Consider the following 19,136-nt stretch of genomic DNA (forward strand, 5'->3'; position numbering starts at 1 on the left):
GAGGTGGCACATATGGTGGCTTGTACCACTATCCCTTCGGGGGATGAACCTGTTGTGATGGGGAGATGACGTGTGTGGGCTTGCTGTGGGCAGTCCTATTGTGACAGAGGACATGGTGTGATCCGGCTCATACCACTGCCCATTGTGCAGGATGGTGCCAGTCCTGACAGGTTTCAGAGTAGCAGCCGTGTTAGTCTGTATCCGCAAAAAGAAGAACAGGAGGACTTGTGGCACCTTAGAGACTAACAAATTTATTAGAGCCCACTATGCATCCGAAGAAGTGGGCTGTAGTCCACGAAAGCTTATGCTCTAATAAATTTGTTAGTCTCTAAGGTGCCACAAGTCCTCCTGTTCTTCTTTTAGTCCTGACAGGGGAGAGGATGAGAACCAGGTCATACCACTGTACCCTGTGGGGGTGCGATATAGCTTGATAGTGCTGGCTCGTACCACTGCCCCATGGTGTGGAGGGGTGGCACGTCATGTGCCAGTAACAGCCATTGCCTTGAGGGGGCTCTGCCATCCCTGAGGGACCAGGCCAGCTGGCCTCCCTAGGAGGCTCGAGGCTGTCACTCAAAAGCTCAGGAAAGCGTCGAATGGGGTGCACCTTTATGCTGTCAATCATTAGCGCGGGCCTATCATCGCGCAAGACTGGGTAGGAGCCCGCCTCCTCCGGAGCCCGAGGGCGAAGCTCGGAATGGGTCGTCTCCGGCTTCCTGACGTCACGTTCTCATCTGCATACCGGTCCCCGCCCCTTTGGAATGCTGGCGACGTCAGCCGGGCTCTGCAATTGCCGGGGCCGCGCGCGCTGCTGCTGCATTTGGTGCAAGAGAAGCCCGGGGAGCGCGATCTGGAGGTGAGCGCGCGCCCCCCCCCCCCCGCGGCTGGCCCTCCCCGGGCAGCCCCGCCCGGGCCCCGCGTGCAGGGCGATAACCTTCATTTGACACCGGGGGGATGCACCGGGCGGGGCTCCTGGCTGCACGGGAGGGGGGCTCGGCTCCTGCTGAAGGATGGATGGGGGGGGGCAGTGTGCTGGGGGGGCGCTCCTAGCATGGCAGAGCAATGGGGGGGGGTGCATGCACACAGACCTGGGGCGGGGGGTGCACAGGGTCAGCGTTCTGCATCCAGTTCCGTCTCTACCGGCCTGGGGGAGAGCAAACGAGCTTCCGCTCCCCCCCCTCCACCTACGCTGCGCGTCTGGCGGTGGGCTTGCGGGGAGCTGGGGTGCCCTGGGGTGCACGGGAGCTCCCGTGGCCTCCCACCTGGCGCTTGGATTGCGGGGGATGGGGCGTTTTCGGGCTTTGTATAAAGCATATTGAAGGGTCGTTTTTGGACCAGAGGCTGAATCCATTCCAGTGATTTGCCAAGCTCTGCAAATGTGATTTCTCAGCCGGCAATGTGGGGAAACATGGAGGTTGAGGGAACCGAATAGGGTCACTGAATATTTCTCTCTCTCGGCCCTAGGTGAGACATTTCTCTTGGTTGGTGCCAGGTCAGAAGATTTGGCTGGGCCTCAAAGAATAACATAGATGCGGTGTTTGCAAGCGGAGCCATTCTGTGCATGCCCCTTTTCTGCCAGTGTTGGGGGGGGGGGTGCTAACTGATGCCATCCAGAGAAAGCCTTTTAAATAAAATAACACTGAGCTGGTTAAGGATGTTTTAATATGAATGATTGATGGCCGGGCGGGGACTCTGAGGTCTGAATGCTACAGGCCACTGAATAGCTTCAATCCACCTGCATCCTCTCAACCCCTGAGTCTCTGGCAGTCATTTATTAACACATCCAACCAAGCATGCAACTTTGTTTGGTCCCCGCTGTACAATGCAACGGTGTATAAGGTTACTGCGTTGCTCTCGTTTTGATGGTGGTTTAACTAACTTCACGTGTGCCTAATGCTGCTTTTAAAATAGAGAGCAAAATGGATGTGGGGGCCTGAGTAACTGTTTGCCTTGGCATCTGTGCACTTAGTGACGTTTGCATGGTGAAGGCAAACCAGTGAACGAGGTGGTCTGCCTCCAATGATAGGTGTTTTGTGTTTCTTGGGTGATATTAAAGGATGAAGTTTCCAGAAGAAAACAGCTAGGGAGCTGGAGAAGAGCGCCCACTGCTAGGGCAGACGCTTCTGGTACAGAAATACCATGAACCCTTTTCAGCCCTGCTCTCTCTACAGAATAAAACTGATCTGTCCCAGTCCTGCTCTGCTCCCTCCCTCAGAAAAGCGCTAGCTGATGAAAGACACTCATTGCCCAGGTCCTAGGTACAGCCCAGCTCCATTGTTACCCTCTTCCTCACTACAGAAACGTGCCTTGCCTAGGTCAGTGTAATTCTCCAACTTTACCGACCCAAATCTGCCTCCACACCAAGCTTTGCTCATTAGCGCAGGGTTACTAGTGTCCGTCATTTGACACCATGACCCTGTGAGGTTACGGAGAATCTTGCCATAGAGGCATGAAAAATAGAGGGCTCCGTCTCACCTGCTGCTCCGCCAGGCCAGGGCAGCGTGTTCTGGGCTGCTCTGTCCAGAGGCATTACAGAAATGCAGACCACCTCCACGCCTGATCTGCACTGTCCCTTACAGTGGGGCTTGGTTCATGCGTGTCTCAGTTTGGGCCTTGGCAGGAGGGAGAGGCTTTTACTTGGGTGACAAACACTAAGTCGTGGGGCTAGTGGGGAATCGCCCTCCCTTTCTCTGGAGCGCTAGCTCATTGCTGGGATCTCCACGTGCCTGTCACGGGGGTGTGTCCCCCTCTGCATATTGTTTAATGCAGACGCTTGGAGATGGTAAACACTAAAGCTGCATGTAGGTATTAAGAGTCCTGTAATTAAAATGCATTGGAGGAGTTAGCTCACTAAGTGGCTGGCTTAATGTAGCAATAAAATGTTTCTCTAAATATGAACTTGGTCTTCAAGGGCCAAATGACTAATATTATGTCGAGACCCATTATTTGAGTTAAATTGCAAATTGTTAAAATGAGCTGGATTGCTGTCAGATTAGCCGTGTAAACAGGGTTTATTCATCCACGTGTTCAGAGGTTTTCTTCTGTTTGGCTTTAGAGAAATGGAGCAGGGCCGATTTCTCCGAGGCTGAAAATTCTCTCTTGATTTTCCCCCCAAACTCTGAATTGTGCAGCTTGTTAAGAAATGGCGTTCAGCTCGGCGCACCATTAAAGCTTCCTGACGGCATGTAATGATAGCTGCACTGTCCAGTGCGGCCGACTGTTCCCTATCTGAGGTGCCTTTGGACTTGGGACAACACTTGTAAAACAAAAACTCTCCTCCTCCTGGTTGTGTTTGTAAGTTCAGTTTGATAAAGGGAATCAGAAAGTGGCCATGTATTTCTGGGTGAATTTTGCACTCAAAACTGAAGTTGCCCAACCTTTTGCCTTGTGCATCGTACGTACAGTGCCTTGCGTACCCTCTCGCCTCGCGTACTCTGCCTGTCACCTTAGTGCTTGACTATTAAGTGATCAGAGACTAAAACAAAGGTACAACAATTTCTCAGGGAATGCGACTAGAGAATCCAAGCAGGAGTCAGCCCAGTAGTGAATATGACTGAGGTTATAAGGTCGCATTTCCTGATATTATTTCACAGAAAGGAAAAAAAATACTGTGTCTCTGGAGTCTCTGTTTCTCCATCGCAAAGGGTGACCATAAAACAGAGGAAGAGGCAGCTCGCCCAACTTGTTCATTTCCATTGACAGAAAAGGGAGAGAATCAGTAAACCCCTTTGCAAGCCACATCCCCCACACTTAAATCTTGGCGCTAAAAGCTCAAGTTACTGTGCGTCCTGGTACAACTCAGAGGAAGCCGAATCTAGTCTCTGCGCTTTATAAACAGGGCTAGGAAAACGTCACCAGAGATTTGAAACTATTAGCCAGAGGCCAGCCTGAAAATCTGAGAAGGTGGGCGGGCGTCTGCAGGGTATAAGGGCAACTCCCTAGTGTGAAGCAGTAGCCAACCCCCATTCCCTCCCTGGCTCTGGGATTCTTACCAATGGGCTGCCCTGGACCACGCTCAGCGCTCTTTCTCAGGGCTGGGTGATAGGGGTCTGGTAAATGGGAAGCTGCTGGAAGGGCGAAGGATTTGCCTGTCTGGAGAATCTCCTGCCTATTGCAAGGAGAGGGGGTTTGTGCTGCTGCGCTTCTTCCCACAGCCATCTTGGTTTGTGCCCTCCCTGCTGCAGACCACTGGAGCGCCCAACTTGAAATTGACGTGGTTCTTGAGTTTCCCTGAGGTGCTGAGACTAAATGCTTGAAACTGACCCACCCCGTCTTAATTTCATGCGGTTGCTGAAAAGAACTCTTCCCTGCAGCCGCAGAGGCACTGGAAAAGTCTGTCTGCAGATTGTCCTGCATCAGTTCGTACTCTGCTCCAAGTTGAAAAGTTTATGGTTTACCCTCCCACCCCCCCCCGAAAAAAAGCTACTAAGTGTTACAGAGGGGTCAAGGAGTGGTCCCTGGTGAACCGTCTGCGACATGTGGGGGTCTCCAATAAGCCTGTTGAGGCTTGCTGCAGGCTCTCCCTCTTAAGAAGCTCATAGCAGAGGGGAACAGCACCCTTCTAGGCCCTTCTGGCCTTGGAATCTACTGCAGGCATCTAGTGTCTCCCCCTGTTGAAAATGGGCCCCAGGACTTCCCCAAAATCATTCCCAGAGCAGGTCTTTTATCAAAACAGCCAATCTTGATCATCTGGCCTCTCCTCCCAGCCCTCCACGCATCTGCGACAGTACGAGGAGTAGGGGTCGTGTGTGTGCGTGTGTGCGTGCATGGGTGGGGAGCAGGGTGGGAGCTGTTCACCTCAGGAGAGTGATTACTCAGTGAAGGTAATTGTCTCCTGCTCTTGTCCTCCCACTGGGGCCTGGCGATGACATGTTTGAAGCTTTGCAGTGGTGACCCCCAGTTCTTAATGTCTGGATTTACAAATGGTGTCTCTGCTTCACTTCAGTATTGCAGGGCTGGTTCTCCTCTGTGTGGTGGTGGTTTGACATTTACATTGCAATAGTCCCTCACGGCCACAGCCAGGTTGGGCCCCGTTGTGGTAGGCGCTGTGCAAACGCACAGACCCTGGAGAGTCGAGTTCAGCTTTGCAGTCCGGCTCTGCAGGAAAGAGAGAGAGTGAGACCATGTCCGCACTGGGGGGGCGGCAGCCGTGTAGCGGATGCTTGGGGTCTCTCGCAGACCCGTTGTGCTGTGCAGTGCTTGTTGGGGCTGATGATCCATAACAGGGCCCCTGCTGAAAATGTTTAACAACTCTTCATGTTTGGTCACAACCAAGTCATCTCAGACCTGGGGTAGATCTCAGCTTGGAGAACCCGCTCCTCATGTTATAAAGTGGCACAATAATAGACATGACGAACTTCAGTGAATGCCTTTGTTTTTAGGGTGTCATAATTTGGGAGCTGAATGTCCAATTCAGGTAAACTGTGTGTTTGTGGGGGGGGGAGGGGGGGATTCTACCTTGACTCTAAACCTAACCCACTAATATTGGGGCTGGTATGACTTTAGAAAATGGGGTGTGTAGGGGGCACAGTTGGGTTTATAATGGAAAAGGTACAGAGAAAGGCAACAAAAATGATCAGAGGGATGGAACAGCTACCCTCTAAGGAGAGATTAAAAAGCCAGGGGCTTGTCAGTCTAGAAAAGAGACGACTAAGGTGGAATATGATAGAGGTCTGTAAAATCATGAATGGTGTGGAGCAGTGGCTCTCAACCTTTCGAGACTACTGTGCCCATTTCAGGAGTCTGATTTTTCTCGCGTACCCCCAAGTTTCACCACACTTAAACGACTTAAATCAGACCTCAAAATACAAAAGTGTCACAGCCACTAGTACTGAACAATGGCTGACTTTCTCATTTTTACCATGTAATTATAAAATAAATCAATGGGAATATAAATATTGTACTTACACGTCAGTGTGTAGTATATAGAGCAGTATAAACCAGTCATTGTCTGTATGAAATTTTAGTTTGTACTGACTTTGCTAGTGCTTTTTATGTTGCCTGTTGTAAAACTAGGCAAATATCTAGATGAGTAGATCGGTTCCTGGAGGATAGGTCCATCGATGGCTATTAGCCAAGGTGGTCAAGGACACAACCCATGCTGCAGGTGTCCCTAAACTTCTGACTGCCAGATGCTCGGACTGGGCAACAGGGGATGAATCACTCAAGGAATTGCCCTCTTCCACTCGTTCCCTCTGACCCGGCTTGCCCCAGCCACTGGGCTACATGGACCATTGGTCTGATCCAGTGTGGCCGTTCTTATGTTAAAACATCTGACTTTGTTTGCATGATTCGGCTGCTGCCAGCACCCAGGCTGGCAGGATGCACGTTAAACCCAGTAGTGGAGGCCTGGCTTTGCAGTGATTCAGGCAGAGTGCAGGAACATCACAGCTGCATGGATCAAAGGCCCGCACTGGCTGGTTGCCTCAAGAAGGAAATTGGAACCTTATCTATTCATGCAAGCTGTTCGCTTCAAGGGTTTCTCTAGAGTAAGCTTATATAATGGGAAAAACATCGTGGTGCACTTGGACTGTTACTTCACTGGGAGCATTAATTCCTGGGGGAAAGGGTTTGCCTCAGGACCTAGTAAATACAGACCTCCTGGATCTATTCTTGCATTCAAAGCTCTAGGGACCTCCCAGAGCAACAGTATTTGCTGGTGCTGTCTGCCCTGTTGCGTCCCTGCAGACCTGCCCTTGGTTCTCAGGAATTTTGCTCTGGATTGTCCAGGAGAAGCCCTGGGCTCTCTCGCCGTGCTCCATCAGCCATGTGCCTCTCCACATTCATGCAGCCTAGTGGGGAAGGCTCTAGACAGTTTTGAGATCTGGGCTTGGTTCCTTGCTGTGCCCCAGAGGTCCAGCGTCACTGGGGTGGGGCTGTCAAAGGCAGCTGAGAGAGTCCAGGCACCCAGTTCCCATTGAAAATCCAGGGGAGTTGGCCACTGATAATCCCACCCATAACCTCCCTGGGCTCCGTTACCAACCTGCAAAATGGGGATCGTATTCCCTTTCTCCCGCCCTGTGTCTGTCTTGTCTCTGTCGATCGAAAGCTCTCTTGGGCAGGGACTGTCTCTGTGCAGTGCTCTGAGCCCCGCTGGGCCTTTGTGCACCACTGGTCTAGGAATAGTGATGCTGGCATTAGACCAATGGTCCATCTAGCCCAATATCCCGTCTCTCACGGTGGCCAGTGTCAGGTGCTTCTGGCAGTTGGAGGTTGAGGGGTACCTGGAGCATGGAGTTGCATCCCGGACAGTCTTGGCTAACAGCCATTGATGGGCCTGTCCTCATGAACATATCTAACTCTCTGTGGAGCCCAGTTCTACTTTTGGCCTTCACAATGTCCCAGACCGTGACCGTGGGTTGTTCCAGGGCTTGAAGCAGTACTTCCGTTCGTTTGTTTTCAACATGTGACCCCCTAGCTTGTGTGTCATGTGAAAAGATAAATAATGCTTCCTTATTCACTTTCACTTTCTCCACACCAGTCATGTTTTCATGGCTTTGATCACATCCGCCCTTAGGCATCTCTTTTCCAAGCTGAACAGTTCCTTTCTTTGTAATCTCCCCTCACAGGGCAGCTGTTCCATACCCCTAGCCGTTTTTCTTGCCCTTCTCTGCACCTCTTCCCATTCTCATCTATTTTGTTGAGATGGGGTGAGCAGAACTGCACACACGATTCAAGGTGTGTGTGCGCCCTGGATTTATATAGTGGCCTTGTGATATTTTCTGGTTTATGATCTATCCCTTTCCTAATGGTTCCTAACATTCTGTTAACTTTCTTTTTTAGATTGAGTGGATGTTTTCAGAGAATTATCCACAATGACTCCAAGGTCTCTTTCTTGAGTGGTAACAGCTAATTTAGATCCCATCATTTCGTATGGATAGTTGGGATTATGTGCATGACTTTGCACTTAGACTGAGTCTCGAGGTGCCATTTTGTTGCCCAGCCACCCAGTTTTGGGAGATCCCTCTGTAACTCTTCACAGTCAGCTTTGGACTTAACTATCCTGAGTAATTTTATATCCTCTGCAAATTTTGCCACCTCACTGTTCGCTCCCTTTTCCAGATCATTTATGAATATGTTGAACGTTGTTGGTCTCCGTACAGACTCTTGGGGGGCCCTGCTATTGCAGGGGTATCGCACCATTTCCGTTAGCAGCCCCCAGGGGTCCTTGTTTTGATTGATGCACGTGCTGGGGTAGTTCACAGCTACGTTCGCAGTGGAGGAGTTTGCGGCAAAGACTGAGTTTGCTTCGTGCTGAAGCTGGGTGGATTCTCAGCCCAGGAGCCTGGGCTAGAGTTTGCCCTGGGTTAGCCCCTCCACACTGGGGAGGAAGCAGGATTTGTGGCACATGCTAAGCATGGTCTGGTGCCCTGCTGCAGTTCACTCTAGCAGCTGGGAAGGAAGGAGACAAAGGTTGTGATAGGCAGAAGAAGCGGAGGTGCTTGTGCAGACACTGCTGAGAGCAGCGTTCCAGGGAGGAACTTGCCACGCCCGTATGGCTTCCCCAGGCTGGTAGCCATAAGGCTCCTGCGAGCTGGGCTCCCGCTCCGTCTAGGACTCCGAGTGCAACTGCGGGTACTGCAGAGAGCCGTCCTGCCTGCGCCGTGAGCCGCGTGGGCTGTTCAGGGGCCTGTCTGGCAGACCTGCCATTTTCCCCATGGTCTCTTTCCTGCCCCACTGAACCCGGGGAGCAGAGTTGCCTCTTTCCACACACAGAGGCTGTGCATAGTGCCAAGGACCCGGAGTTCTCCACTCGCAGCTGCCGCTCGCTGTGTCTCCACCAGCTGTTCAGACCCTGAATATCCATCCCTTGCCAGCAACAGGCTTCAAAAACGTCGTCATGAGTCTGGATCCCTGGTGGCTCTGCGGGGCCCGGCACAGAATTGCTGCCACACCTGGACCGGACTGGCCCGCGTGCTGCCCATCCCCCCAGGGGCCCCGGCCGGAATGGGCCATGGTGCCCGAACTCCCCGGGGCTGGGGGGAGGGGAGCCTGCTCAGTGGATAATCAAAGGGCCCCAGTCTTCAGGACTGTCCCCACCCGGCACCTCTCATCAGCCCTGGCAGGGGGTGCAAGGATCGCTGGCAAGGGCAGCGGGAGCCTTTAGCCAAGTCAAAGGGGCGAGGGGGAAATGCAGTATTGTCTAGGCCCACCGTGCCAGCCCTTTGCAGACAAAGCGCAGGAAGGTCTGGGGAGAGCAGTGGCAGTGCCTGGGGGGCCAGAGGGGCTGAGCTCCGAGGGGGTCGGGAAGGAACTCTGCCTAGCTCGGCCAAGCAGCCGCAGCCTGTGGGGATTTGAGGGGGCGCTTTGCTGAGGGCAAGGCCCGGGGATGGAATGAAGATGGAGACACTCGAGGTGGGTAGCAGGATGGCGTTAGGCCGTGATGGGGCTCTCCAGGGCGGGATGGGGGGAGCTGAGCCTGGAGTCGTACAGCCTTGCCCTGGGGAGCGGGCCGTAGGATCAGCCTTGCGCTGGCTGGGGGATGGGTTGGGTGGAATAGGCCTCTTCCTCCTCATTGACTTCTGGGTGTAACGTACCCCGAGTATGTGCTGGGACAGAAAGGGAGCCCGGGCCTCTGGTCTGATGGGCCTCACGGCTTCCGGCTCGTGAACAGGGCAGGGAGATCCTGTGGAGTAGCTAGATCTGGGAGAGGCTGGAGCAGAGAGCCCAGATAGCTCGGGGCTGGCCTCCTCTGCCGGGCCCAACTTCCTGCATCGGCCCCATTGGTGGTTCCTGCATCAGCCCCATGTGCTGTGATTGCCCCCAGCTGCCAGTGGGGAAAGACGGGGCACGGCCCAGGCTCAGGCAGGGCTGGGGTCTCAGGGTTATCCTAAAACGGCGTGGCAGAGAGGAGCACGTTTAAAATCTGACCGAGCCGTTCTGGGTGTGCGTAGACCTGGATTCTGTTCCCAGCTCTCTGGTCGCTCCGCCCCCGCTGGGAAACCTTGTATCTTCCTTCCAGGGTGTTGGACGCTTCAGTGCTCCTTTGCGGATGACACCAGATATGACCCACAGGAAGAGCCCCCCATGAGCCTCCCCCCTCCCCGTTGCAGGGTGGGCATATCTGGGTGCCATTTCTGGTGGTTCACGCTGCCCGCCCGTGTTACTGCACCCAGAGGGTTGACGGGGTGTGATACTACGTGATGTGACCTCGCTCTGACCTCCCAGAAGCTGATGGTGGGGTCTCTGGGTCTGAGCGGGGAGCAGCCACCCTGGTGACTCCATGGGGCTGTGCATGCCTGAATCCCCCAGGGAGCACGTGCCCCACCAGCCCAGCTCTGCCTTATGCTTCCCTTTGCAGATGGCTTCCGCTACTGACTCCCGCTATGGCCAGAAGGAATCCTCGGATCAGAACTTCGACTACATGTTCAAGATCCTGATCATCGGGAACAGCAGCGTGGGGAAGACCTCGTTCCTGTTCCGGTACGCAGACGACTCCTTCACTCCCGCCTTCGTCAGCACCGTCGGCATCGACTTCAAAGTCAAAACCATCTACAGGAATGACAAGCGCATCAAGCTGCAGATCTGGGTAGGGGCCGTGGCCGCTGCACGCGCTGGCGGGTGGGGGATGCAGTGAGGGGGGCTCTGTGGGGCTCTACGTCACGCGTGGGGCAGCCATCCGGGTCAGGAGACGTGCACTGAAACCTCCCCGGCCCAGCCGGCCCCTCCAGGGCTGGGGTGTTAATCCAGAGTCCTGGCCAGGCCTCAGTCCGGGGAGTCACGTTCGGCCACCCTCGACTTCCCTGCAGCTTAGAGTGGCGCCCTGGCCGTGGCTGCTGCGTGGTGTGCCTGGCTCAGCGCGGCTGGCGTGTTCTCCCCAGGCCGTCGGTGGGCACTCCATGGGATGGTGCTTGCTGGGGGAGATGCTCACGGAATGATAACCTGCCCGGAGTGTTTTCCGAAGGGCAGACCTCACGTGGGTGACGCCGGTTCCGGTTTCTTTAACGCTCTTTCCCCCCAGGACACAGGTTGCTAATTAACCACTTCCAGTAAGCGTGAGCCTCCTGCATCTGCTGCCAGCCCGCTGCCCGTCCCACAGCCTCCTTGCCCATGGTGGCCTGGCAGAGGGGTCCCGGTGTGCTGTGTGCACCTGGGGACTGGGGTCCGCATGGGACGGCGGCAGCTGTGGCCTATTCTGCCTCCGAGAACATGAGCACCCCGCGCTCAGGGCTGTTCTAAAGCCAGCTCGACAGCATCGCCTCTCCGAGCTCCTCCACCGAGCCCCTGCAGAGCAGTCCCGGGCTGCCCCTTGCTCTGCACCCCAGGGCTGTCAGCTCCACCTTGATTCACTTTGCTGACACCCCCAACACACACACACACACACACACAGCCTCTGACGCGCTGGGCTCCTAACAGGGAAGACGCCATTAGCTCAAGACCTTGGCTCCAGGATGCTCAGAGGTGGCCTCGTGCTCCACGGGCGCCGTGTGCTGGCAGGCTCCCTGCCTCCCCGGGGAGGCCGGATACCAATTAGCACAGAGCTTAATCACGGAAGGGCCCGGAACAGTCTGAGCAGCAGAGCTGAAGGAGCAGCTGGAGTGACAGATTTCACTGCGCTGGCTTTGCCCTCGTTCCCGTGGGATGTAAAACGCTGCTGCGCGGCTCCGAGCTGCCTGCCGCAGCGGGGAAGGCTCTGGGTGCTGGAGCCAGAGCAGCGCGGAGCCTGGTGACTCTTGGGGGAGCGGGAAGGGGCCAGTTCCCAGCCCTGGGAGGGCAGAGTGGGGCTTAATTTTCAGGAGAGCCGAGTTCAGGGGGCTTTGCTGGGGCTGCGTTCAGCTCTCCTGGTAGCATTGCAGGCAGCAGAACGGTCCCTTGCTGGGAGGCAAAAAGTGCCAAAATGGGACCACTCGGATTCCTCCTGCCAGGGGTGGGGTTTGCCCCTGATGCCAGGAACCAGGGGGCCGAAGCCAGACTGTGAGGCGCTTCCCCACCTCTGCCTGCCTCTGTGGGGAGGTCTGGGGCAGGGCCCCCTCCGCACGGATCCCCAGGGTAGGGTCTGGCCTGTGGGGCGGGGGGTGTCTCAGCAATGGCTGGAGGCCTGGGATGGGGGGTGCAGTGACCTGTGGGGCCATGGAGGAGGGGTCTGCAGGCATCTCTCTGACGCTTGCTGGCCCCAGCCCTGCCCTCGGTGCAGCCGCATGCAGGGCTGTGAAGGGAGGGCCGCTGGGCCCACCAGCTCTGGCTGCGAGAGCCGCCCGTGGGAGGCAGCAAGCCACAGCCTGTCCCTGGAGCTGGGCGCGGACTGTGGGACCAGGGCTCCATTTGGCACAGGGACGGGTTGCCATGGCAAATCGCAGGCAGCTCCACGGCAGGCCTGGCTGAGCCTTCCAGCCGCCCTGGGAATCCCCAATGACAGGGAGTGATGCCCCCCCTTGCCCCCGCTCCTTGGCAGGGCTCCCTGGAGGCCCCGTCCCCCTCCCCACCCCCGTGGCACACGCAGGGTTGCTTGGCTGTGATCTCACTGCCGGGCTTGGGCCAAGGTGTGGGAGAGGCGCTCTGCCGTGTCCTGCACTCCCAGCCCAGGAGACGCTGTACGGGGCAGTGGGGCACAGGGCCGGGGCCTAGATCGTTCTGGGTGGAGGTCAGCAGCCCTGGGAGAAAGTTCCAGAGACTTGGCTAAACATTGGATTTTCCTTCTTTAAATCTCAGAGGCAGGGTCCGTCTCCGCCCGTCTCGCAGTGCTGGAGCTCCGGGGCAGCACGGGAGTTAGGGTGGGTTCCCACGTCCTCCCTGTCCTGAGCTCTGGCACCCCGGGCCGGGGCCTGCCTCTGGGCTCTCCCTGGATGTGGCCGTGCTTCGTGCTGTGTGTGTGGGGGGGGTGTCTCCAAGGGAGCCTTGAATTACTCAGGGCAGCTCCTGGCACTGCTGCTCCCAAGTGACCCTGCTCTGGTCTCCCCAGGACACCGCGGGCCAGGAGAGGTACCGGACCATCACCACCGCCTACTACCGGGGGGCCATGGGCTTCATCCTGATGTACGACATCACCAACGAGGAGTCCTTCAACGCCGTGCAGGACTGGTGAGCGGGCGGCTCTGAGGGCACCGGGAAGGGAAAGTGACGCTGAGCCTTGGCACTGCCGTGCCGGCGTCTCATTAGCAGAGCCGGGGGTGGGTGGGGGCGGGGGCGGGAGCCTCTCCATCGTGCTGGGGGAGCTGTGCAGAGCCAGCTTGTAACCACAGTCACTTTAGCCGTGCTGGGACCCGGCAGCCTGGCCACTCGGCAGGTGTCTGTCTGTGCTTCTGCCCAGCCCCAGGCCCGAACACGCCAGCTGGGACCCCTCCCCCATGCCGTGTCTCTGCATGCCCACGGCCTGTGGTACCACTGGGAGCGCTCCCTGCGCGTGGCAGCTCTGCGACAGCACCGACTCGCTCTGCTGCCAGCTGGGCACCAGGTGCCCTCTGGGGCCTGCTCTGCTCCTAAGGGGCTGCTGCCTTCTCAAAGCTTGCCAAGATGTTCGCCCACTTACAATCCTCCCCTGCCCTCTGCTAAGGTAACTCCCCACACACACACTGGGCACCTGCACCCCCTGCCTCCTCCTAGGGCTGCGGCTTGGACTCTGCACGGCTGCTGCTGGCCATCTCTCCGCTGCGGCCCCCCACCCCATTTGAAATGGGTGTTCCCACCCTGCGGGGTGGGTCCTGGAGCCGCCCAGAGACCGGGCAAGGTTTGCCGCCTGGAGCTTCTCCCTACCCTGTGCACTGTGATTCCTGGCCTCTGCCCAGGTGTGAGGGGACAGGGGCTGCGTGGCTCGGTGCTTTCGGGCCTGCAGCTGTAATGCAGTCCGCATGGCTCCCCCCGCCGGGCAGTCCCCTGGCCTTGAGTTCTGTGCTGTCAGCAGCCTGGCTAATAACCTGCCCGCGCTGCGGCTGTGCCTCAGCCAAACTCAGTGCAGCCCTTGCAGAAATTCTGGGCCAGGAGCCTCCTCCCCCAGCCCACGACAGCAAGACGAGCTCAGAGCCCCCAGGAACACGCCTGCAGCAGGCCGGGGGAGCGGCACTGAGCGGGTGCCAAGGTGCCCCAAGCAGCCCCTGACGGGCCGTAGTAGGGGCTGCAAGTGCGAGAGCTGGAATCTGGGCCGGAACGTGTCCCATTGGCACTGAGCCTGGCTGGCTGCTTGGGCCGCCCGCTCCCTCCCCAGTGCAAGAACGAAACAGCCCCCGAGTGTGTTCAGAGAGGGTCCAGTCAGTCTAGCGTGGCCTGGTTCCCGCTTCCCCGGGCTCTGCTTTCGGCCCTGGATCACTGGGAATCTCCCGGTAATTCACCCTAGTGCTCTGCCCACCCCCAGGCCTGCTGTGTAGCTGGAGAGTCCCACGTACGGGCACAGCTCCTGGCCTTTACCCGAGCCTGTGCTGGGCTGATCCCGCAAGCCCGTTCCGTGCTGGTGGCTGGCTGGCTCTGGCTGCTGGCGACAGGGTCCAGAGCTCTCCCCCAGGAGGCTGGTTCCTGGATGGGCAGCGACCGAAATCCTTTCCCACCCACTGGCACTTGGTGCCCAGGTGCAGCGAGCAGGTGGAGCGTTTTCAGCACACTCGCGAGCAGTCCCCCAGGCGTGCCCCTCGGGGCCGTCTCTGCAGAGAAGCCGAAGCCCTGGGCACGCGAGGGCCAGTTGCAGAGCGGTTTGGGAGGGGGGGGGGGGAGCATAGCTTGCCCTGCTGCTGTCTATTCTGTACGAGCCATGCTGTGCCCAGGCTGCCACCAGCACGGGAGTTGAGCTTTTCCATCTCTGCTGTCCCCATCCTCTGCTCCCGTTCTCTGGTGCACTGACCACCAATGCATCTCGCTCCTGGTTTCTACAGGAATTTTCTCTCTCTGCCCCGTATTAGCTACCTCTTCAGGTCTCTCCCTGCTTTCTTCACACTCTGTGGCTGCAGCTGGGGTGGGTCTCTGACATGCCCTCTGGCGGTCCGGCTTTGCTGGCTTGAGTTCAATGGGGTGAAGGCGAAACTTCTCTGCTAAGAGGCTGAGGGTTGAAGGCCTCTTGCCGCTGCCCAGAGAACCGGGCTCCAGTCTCTGGCTGGGATCTGGGATTCTGGGCCCAGAGTCTTTAAAGGTATTGATGTATTGCTGTGCTCAGCACTGCAGTGCCTAACTGATTTAGGAGCCTACATTGCATTAACTGTCAATGGGATTTTGGCTCCTAAGTGCCTGAATCACTTTTGAAAATGAGCGAAAGGTTCCTAAATCGTTGGGCATTGCAACACAGAGCACAGCACCACTTCAGTGCCTTTAACTACCTGGGCCTTCGTCTAGAACCAGCTGCCCACAGCCCTGCTGTCTGAATATTGTGGTAATTTGTTCCCCTGCTACGGCTTTAAGGTCAACCCAGATCAAGACCTATTCCTGGGATAACGCACAGGTGCTGCTGGTGGGTAACAAGTGCGACATGGAGGACGAGCGCGTCGTGGCGTCGGAGAGAGGGCGGCAGTTGGCAGAGCACCTGGGTAAGTGCTGGTTACTATGCACACAGCGCCAGGCTAGGTAACTGGCTGACCCGGCACGGTTCCGGCTGGCGATGCTCAAGCCCTTTCAGGACTCGGTCTTACGTGAGCAGCTGAGAGGGTTCCAGGAATTGCCGAGCTGTCGGGGCTTTGCGCTGCCTTGCACAAGAGCAATTCAGAAGCCAAGTCCTGGGCATGGGAAGGTTCTTTGGCCAGTTGAGCAGCAGCATCTGCTGCCCCAAAAGGCATCTGGACTGAGAGGGGGCAGTAACGGTGCAGAGAGGGGGCAGTAACGGTGCAGAGAGGGGGCAGTAACGGTGCAGAGAGGGGGCAGTAACGGTGCCCTGCAGGTCTGGGAAGCGTCTTTTAGGGGATTGACAGTGTGCGGAAGACGGGGGGTCCTGCACTTGTACAGCACGCACAGACCTGTAGTCCTGCGGGGGGTGCGTGTGTGTGTGCACGGTGCGGTTGTACGGCACATACAGACCTGTAACCCTGCGGGGGGTGCGTGTGTGTGTGCACGGTGCGGTTGTACGGCACATACAGACCTGTAACCCTGCGGGGGGTGCGTGTGTGTGTGCACGGTGCGGTTGTATGGCACGCACAGACCTGTAACCCTGCGAGAGGGTGTGGGTGTGTGCGCACGCACTGCGGTGTGGTTGTATGGCAGGCACAGGAGCTGTAACCCTGCGAGGGGATCTGTCTCTCTTTCCTGTCGAGTAATAGTGCACTTCCCATAACTCTGTCATTAAGTAGCAGCCTGGCTTGTCTTCTAACAAAACGGGAATTGCCCAGCCAGCACCAGTGTTTTCAATAACTGTTTCTATTATAATCTATTATTATAACAACCCTCTAAACCCTGCGTTTACTGCTGTGAAGTGGTTGGAAAACCAGTCGGCCTGGGTGGCTTTCCGAGCAGGTTAACCCCAGTTAGAACGTGGGGTGAGTTTTATGGATTTATAGCTAAACCCTTTTCCCTGCAAAGCGTCCCATTAAAATTTAACAGCCCAGAGGAGGAGCTGTAAAACCCTTTAAAAATTCAGACGCTTTCCATATTTATCGTGAGCATGACGAGAACTGGCTACAACCAGCAGGAGCCTGAGTGGCTGGGATCAGCTCCGCCCGTGGACTCTGTTGCCTGCCTGGAAGGGACTTGGGCAGCCAATGTTAAGTTTACAATAAGCAACTGGTATCCGTGTGCTGGTGTCTCGCCCCGGCCCCATCTTTACACGGTCAGTCAAGACCCAGCTGCTGATCAAAGAGGCTTGGGTATTTCCTGGGCTTTGTGAGGCGGGGGCCCTCGCACGTGGCTGTGCAGAAAACACTCCGCTCTAGGGATGCTGAGCTCTGCTCCTTGGGTCTCACCTGGCGGAATCCCGGCCCCGGATCTCAGCTCTTGCTGTCGGAGACGCTGAGCTTGTAAAGGTGCCTTCCCCTGGCTGGCCTAGCGTGACTCAGCAGCTCCCGCGATGGGGAGCAGCAGCCTGAGCGGAACATCCTGGGGCATGTAACAGAGCCGGGGTGACCTCACTGGCCAGAGCGATGGTGCCCAGCTGCTGACACTGCCTGCTGCTGAGGTTGCCTTGTTAGTTTCCACGTACGTTTGGGGCCATGTAAAAGTGATTACCCGGGATGGATTCATTTCGTTATCCCAGCTAAAAGTACTTCCCAGGGCTTAGGAATCGTTTGGTAACTTGCATTGCAGGGCCCCTGTTGGTGAGCAAAGGCCCTGCCTTGCCCGTCTCACGCTCTCCCATCTCCCTTTGGCCAGGTTTTGAGTTCTTCGAAGCCAGCGCAAAGGACAACATCAATGTCAAGCAGACGTTCGAACGGCTCGTCGACATTATCTGCGAGAAGATGTCTGAGTCCCTCGACACGGCGGACCCAGCAGTGACTGGCGTGAAACCAGGGCCGCAGCTGACTGATCAGCAAGCGCCCCCCCACCAGGACTGTGCCTGTTAGAGACTGCAGTACGGCCCCCTCTGCCCGCGTCGGCCACCTCACCCCTCCAAGTAACCACACCCACTTCAACGCCCCAGTCACTAGGTCTGGTGGGCTGGCCCATAGCGCTGAGTTGTCTGTCCGCTCTCACCTGGCAGGGTTTGAAAGGGCTCTGGCCACCCTCTCAGAGTCTGCAGGTTCTACGGGGCATCACCCCTCCCTTTCCACTCCCTCCAGTTTTCCAACCTGGGACCGTAGGAGAAACTTGTTTTGTTGTTTGCTTTTAACTAGTTCCTGATCGTGCCCCCTTATTTATATATAATTGTCGGTCGAGCTGGAAGTGGGGGGGTTAATTGCAGAATCCTGCATTAACCAGCTGACTCAGCTTGGCCAATGTGCTCATTAGCGTCCTTCCTGCCTAGGTGGATCCCTGCTGCTGGGTGGTGGGAGGAGCCCTGCTCAGGGGAGAGCAGCTTAAAGGACTAGAGTCCTCTTGGTGTAGCATCTCCTGATGCTCCTGAACAAACAGCCCTGCCCCGTGGAACCAGAGACCTGCTCCCTTAGCTGTAGTGCTACTGAAGGGGTGACGTGCTGGGGTTGCATCTCAGTCAGCCAGGGGCTGGGGGTGGATGTGGATTTTAACCTTGACAGTTCAATCACTTACTAAATGGTACGTCTAGATCCCAACGAGGCATTAGTGCAGGTGGTTTGTTCATCATCGAGATTTGTTCCAGCCCTGTCTTTACAACTCCCCTTAGCTTGTTCTCCTTGCTAGCACAGAGGCCTTGGCCGATCGCGCTGGCTGGCTGGAGAGCCGCTTGCCTTTCATTCCTCTGCTGCTCTGTTCTCCCCCACCAAGGATGGCTAGTTCCTCACTATTGTATAAATAGATGCTAATTTATGCTCCTGCTGTCTTCCTCCTTGTACATAAAAACAACCTTCCTGTAAATAGACGTAGCAAGTGACCATTGTGTGACATGCTGTGCTGTGGTTGTGCAGATGTATTTATTTTATCAGTGTGGTATTAACCTGCTTGTGAATATCACTTTTAAATCTATTATTTAAAAACACAGCTGAGTAAGGGCCAAGGCACTCCTGTACCAAACTAGCCCCAGCCGGTGGCGGCTGACCACTGGAAACCTCGTGCTAGAGGAAAAACTTTGATGGTTTGGCTCAAGCAAAGAAACAAGCCACCAACCTGCTGCCCAATTCCATGCCGGGGTGGGGTTGACACCCCCCTGCCCCAGGATGTTGCACTAGCAGCTGACGGGTGCGTGTTTGCTACAGGCCTCGTTGTTCCTTGTCTGTTACTATCGTAACGTGTTGTTGTGGAGACTGTGAAGCAGTAGCTAGAATTCTATCAATGCCCAAACCTGGTGCGTTGCTTCCCTCTATTTATTTTTCTTGGCGAACGCTCTTTATTTTACAGATACACACATCCAACCTCCTATTTTTGTGACATTTACTTATATGGAAAAAACTACGCTGTACTGTAAAAATGTCAAAAGTGTCAAAGTACAATTTCCGAACGATCACTGTATTTAAGAGCTGTTGTGAAGAAATAAATTAATGCTGATCACAAGTCGTTCCGGCTCCTTTTCGGCAGCCTCAGGGGATGAGTCCTCGAGCAGAGGGGCTCAAGCACTACCCCGCGGCACTAGTTCCCCTGTCCTGGAACCCCCTTGCTCTGCGAGGCCGAACAGGCTCGCACTCGCCAGGCTGTGGCTGGATCCAGGGTCCCTTCTCAAGCCTGAGGCATCT

General features: G+C 56.2%; 1 protein-coding gene and 1 long non-coding RNA gene across 2 annotated transcripts; both read left to right on the forward strand.

Moving 5' to 3' along the window:
• The first annotated feature begins 361 nt into the window (after positions 1 to 361).
• RAB3A (RAB3A, member RAS oncogene family) lies at positions 362 to 18,957 on the forward strand. The gene is made up of 5 exons (XM_005279009.4): positions 362 to 853; positions 10,298 to 10,525; positions 12,896 to 13,014; positions 15,313 to 15,437; positions 17,206 to 18,957. Exons 1-5 carry the CDS (start codon positions 695 to 697, stop codon positions 17,394 to 17,396), a joined length of 822 nt encoding a protein of 273 aa, XP_005279066.3. The 5' UTR covers positions 362 to 694; the 3' UTR covers positions 17,397 to 18,957.
• LOC135977455 (uncharacterized) lies at positions 2,054 to 3,325 on the forward strand. Its single transcript, XR_010594950.1, has 2 exons — positions 2,054 to 2,312; positions 3,053 to 3,325. It is a non-coding gene; the product is annotated as an uncharacterized LOC135977455 (long non-coding RNA).
• Positions 18,958 to 19,136: the final 179 nt, after the last annotated feature.

The sequence above is a fragment of the Chrysemys picta genome, chromosome 25, assembly GCF_011386835.1.
Source record: "Chrysemys picta bellii isolate R12L10 chromosome 25, ASM1138683v2, whole genome shotgun sequence".
Lineage (NCBI taxonomy): Eukaryota > Metazoa > Chordata > Testudines > Emydidae > Chrysemys > Chrysemys picta.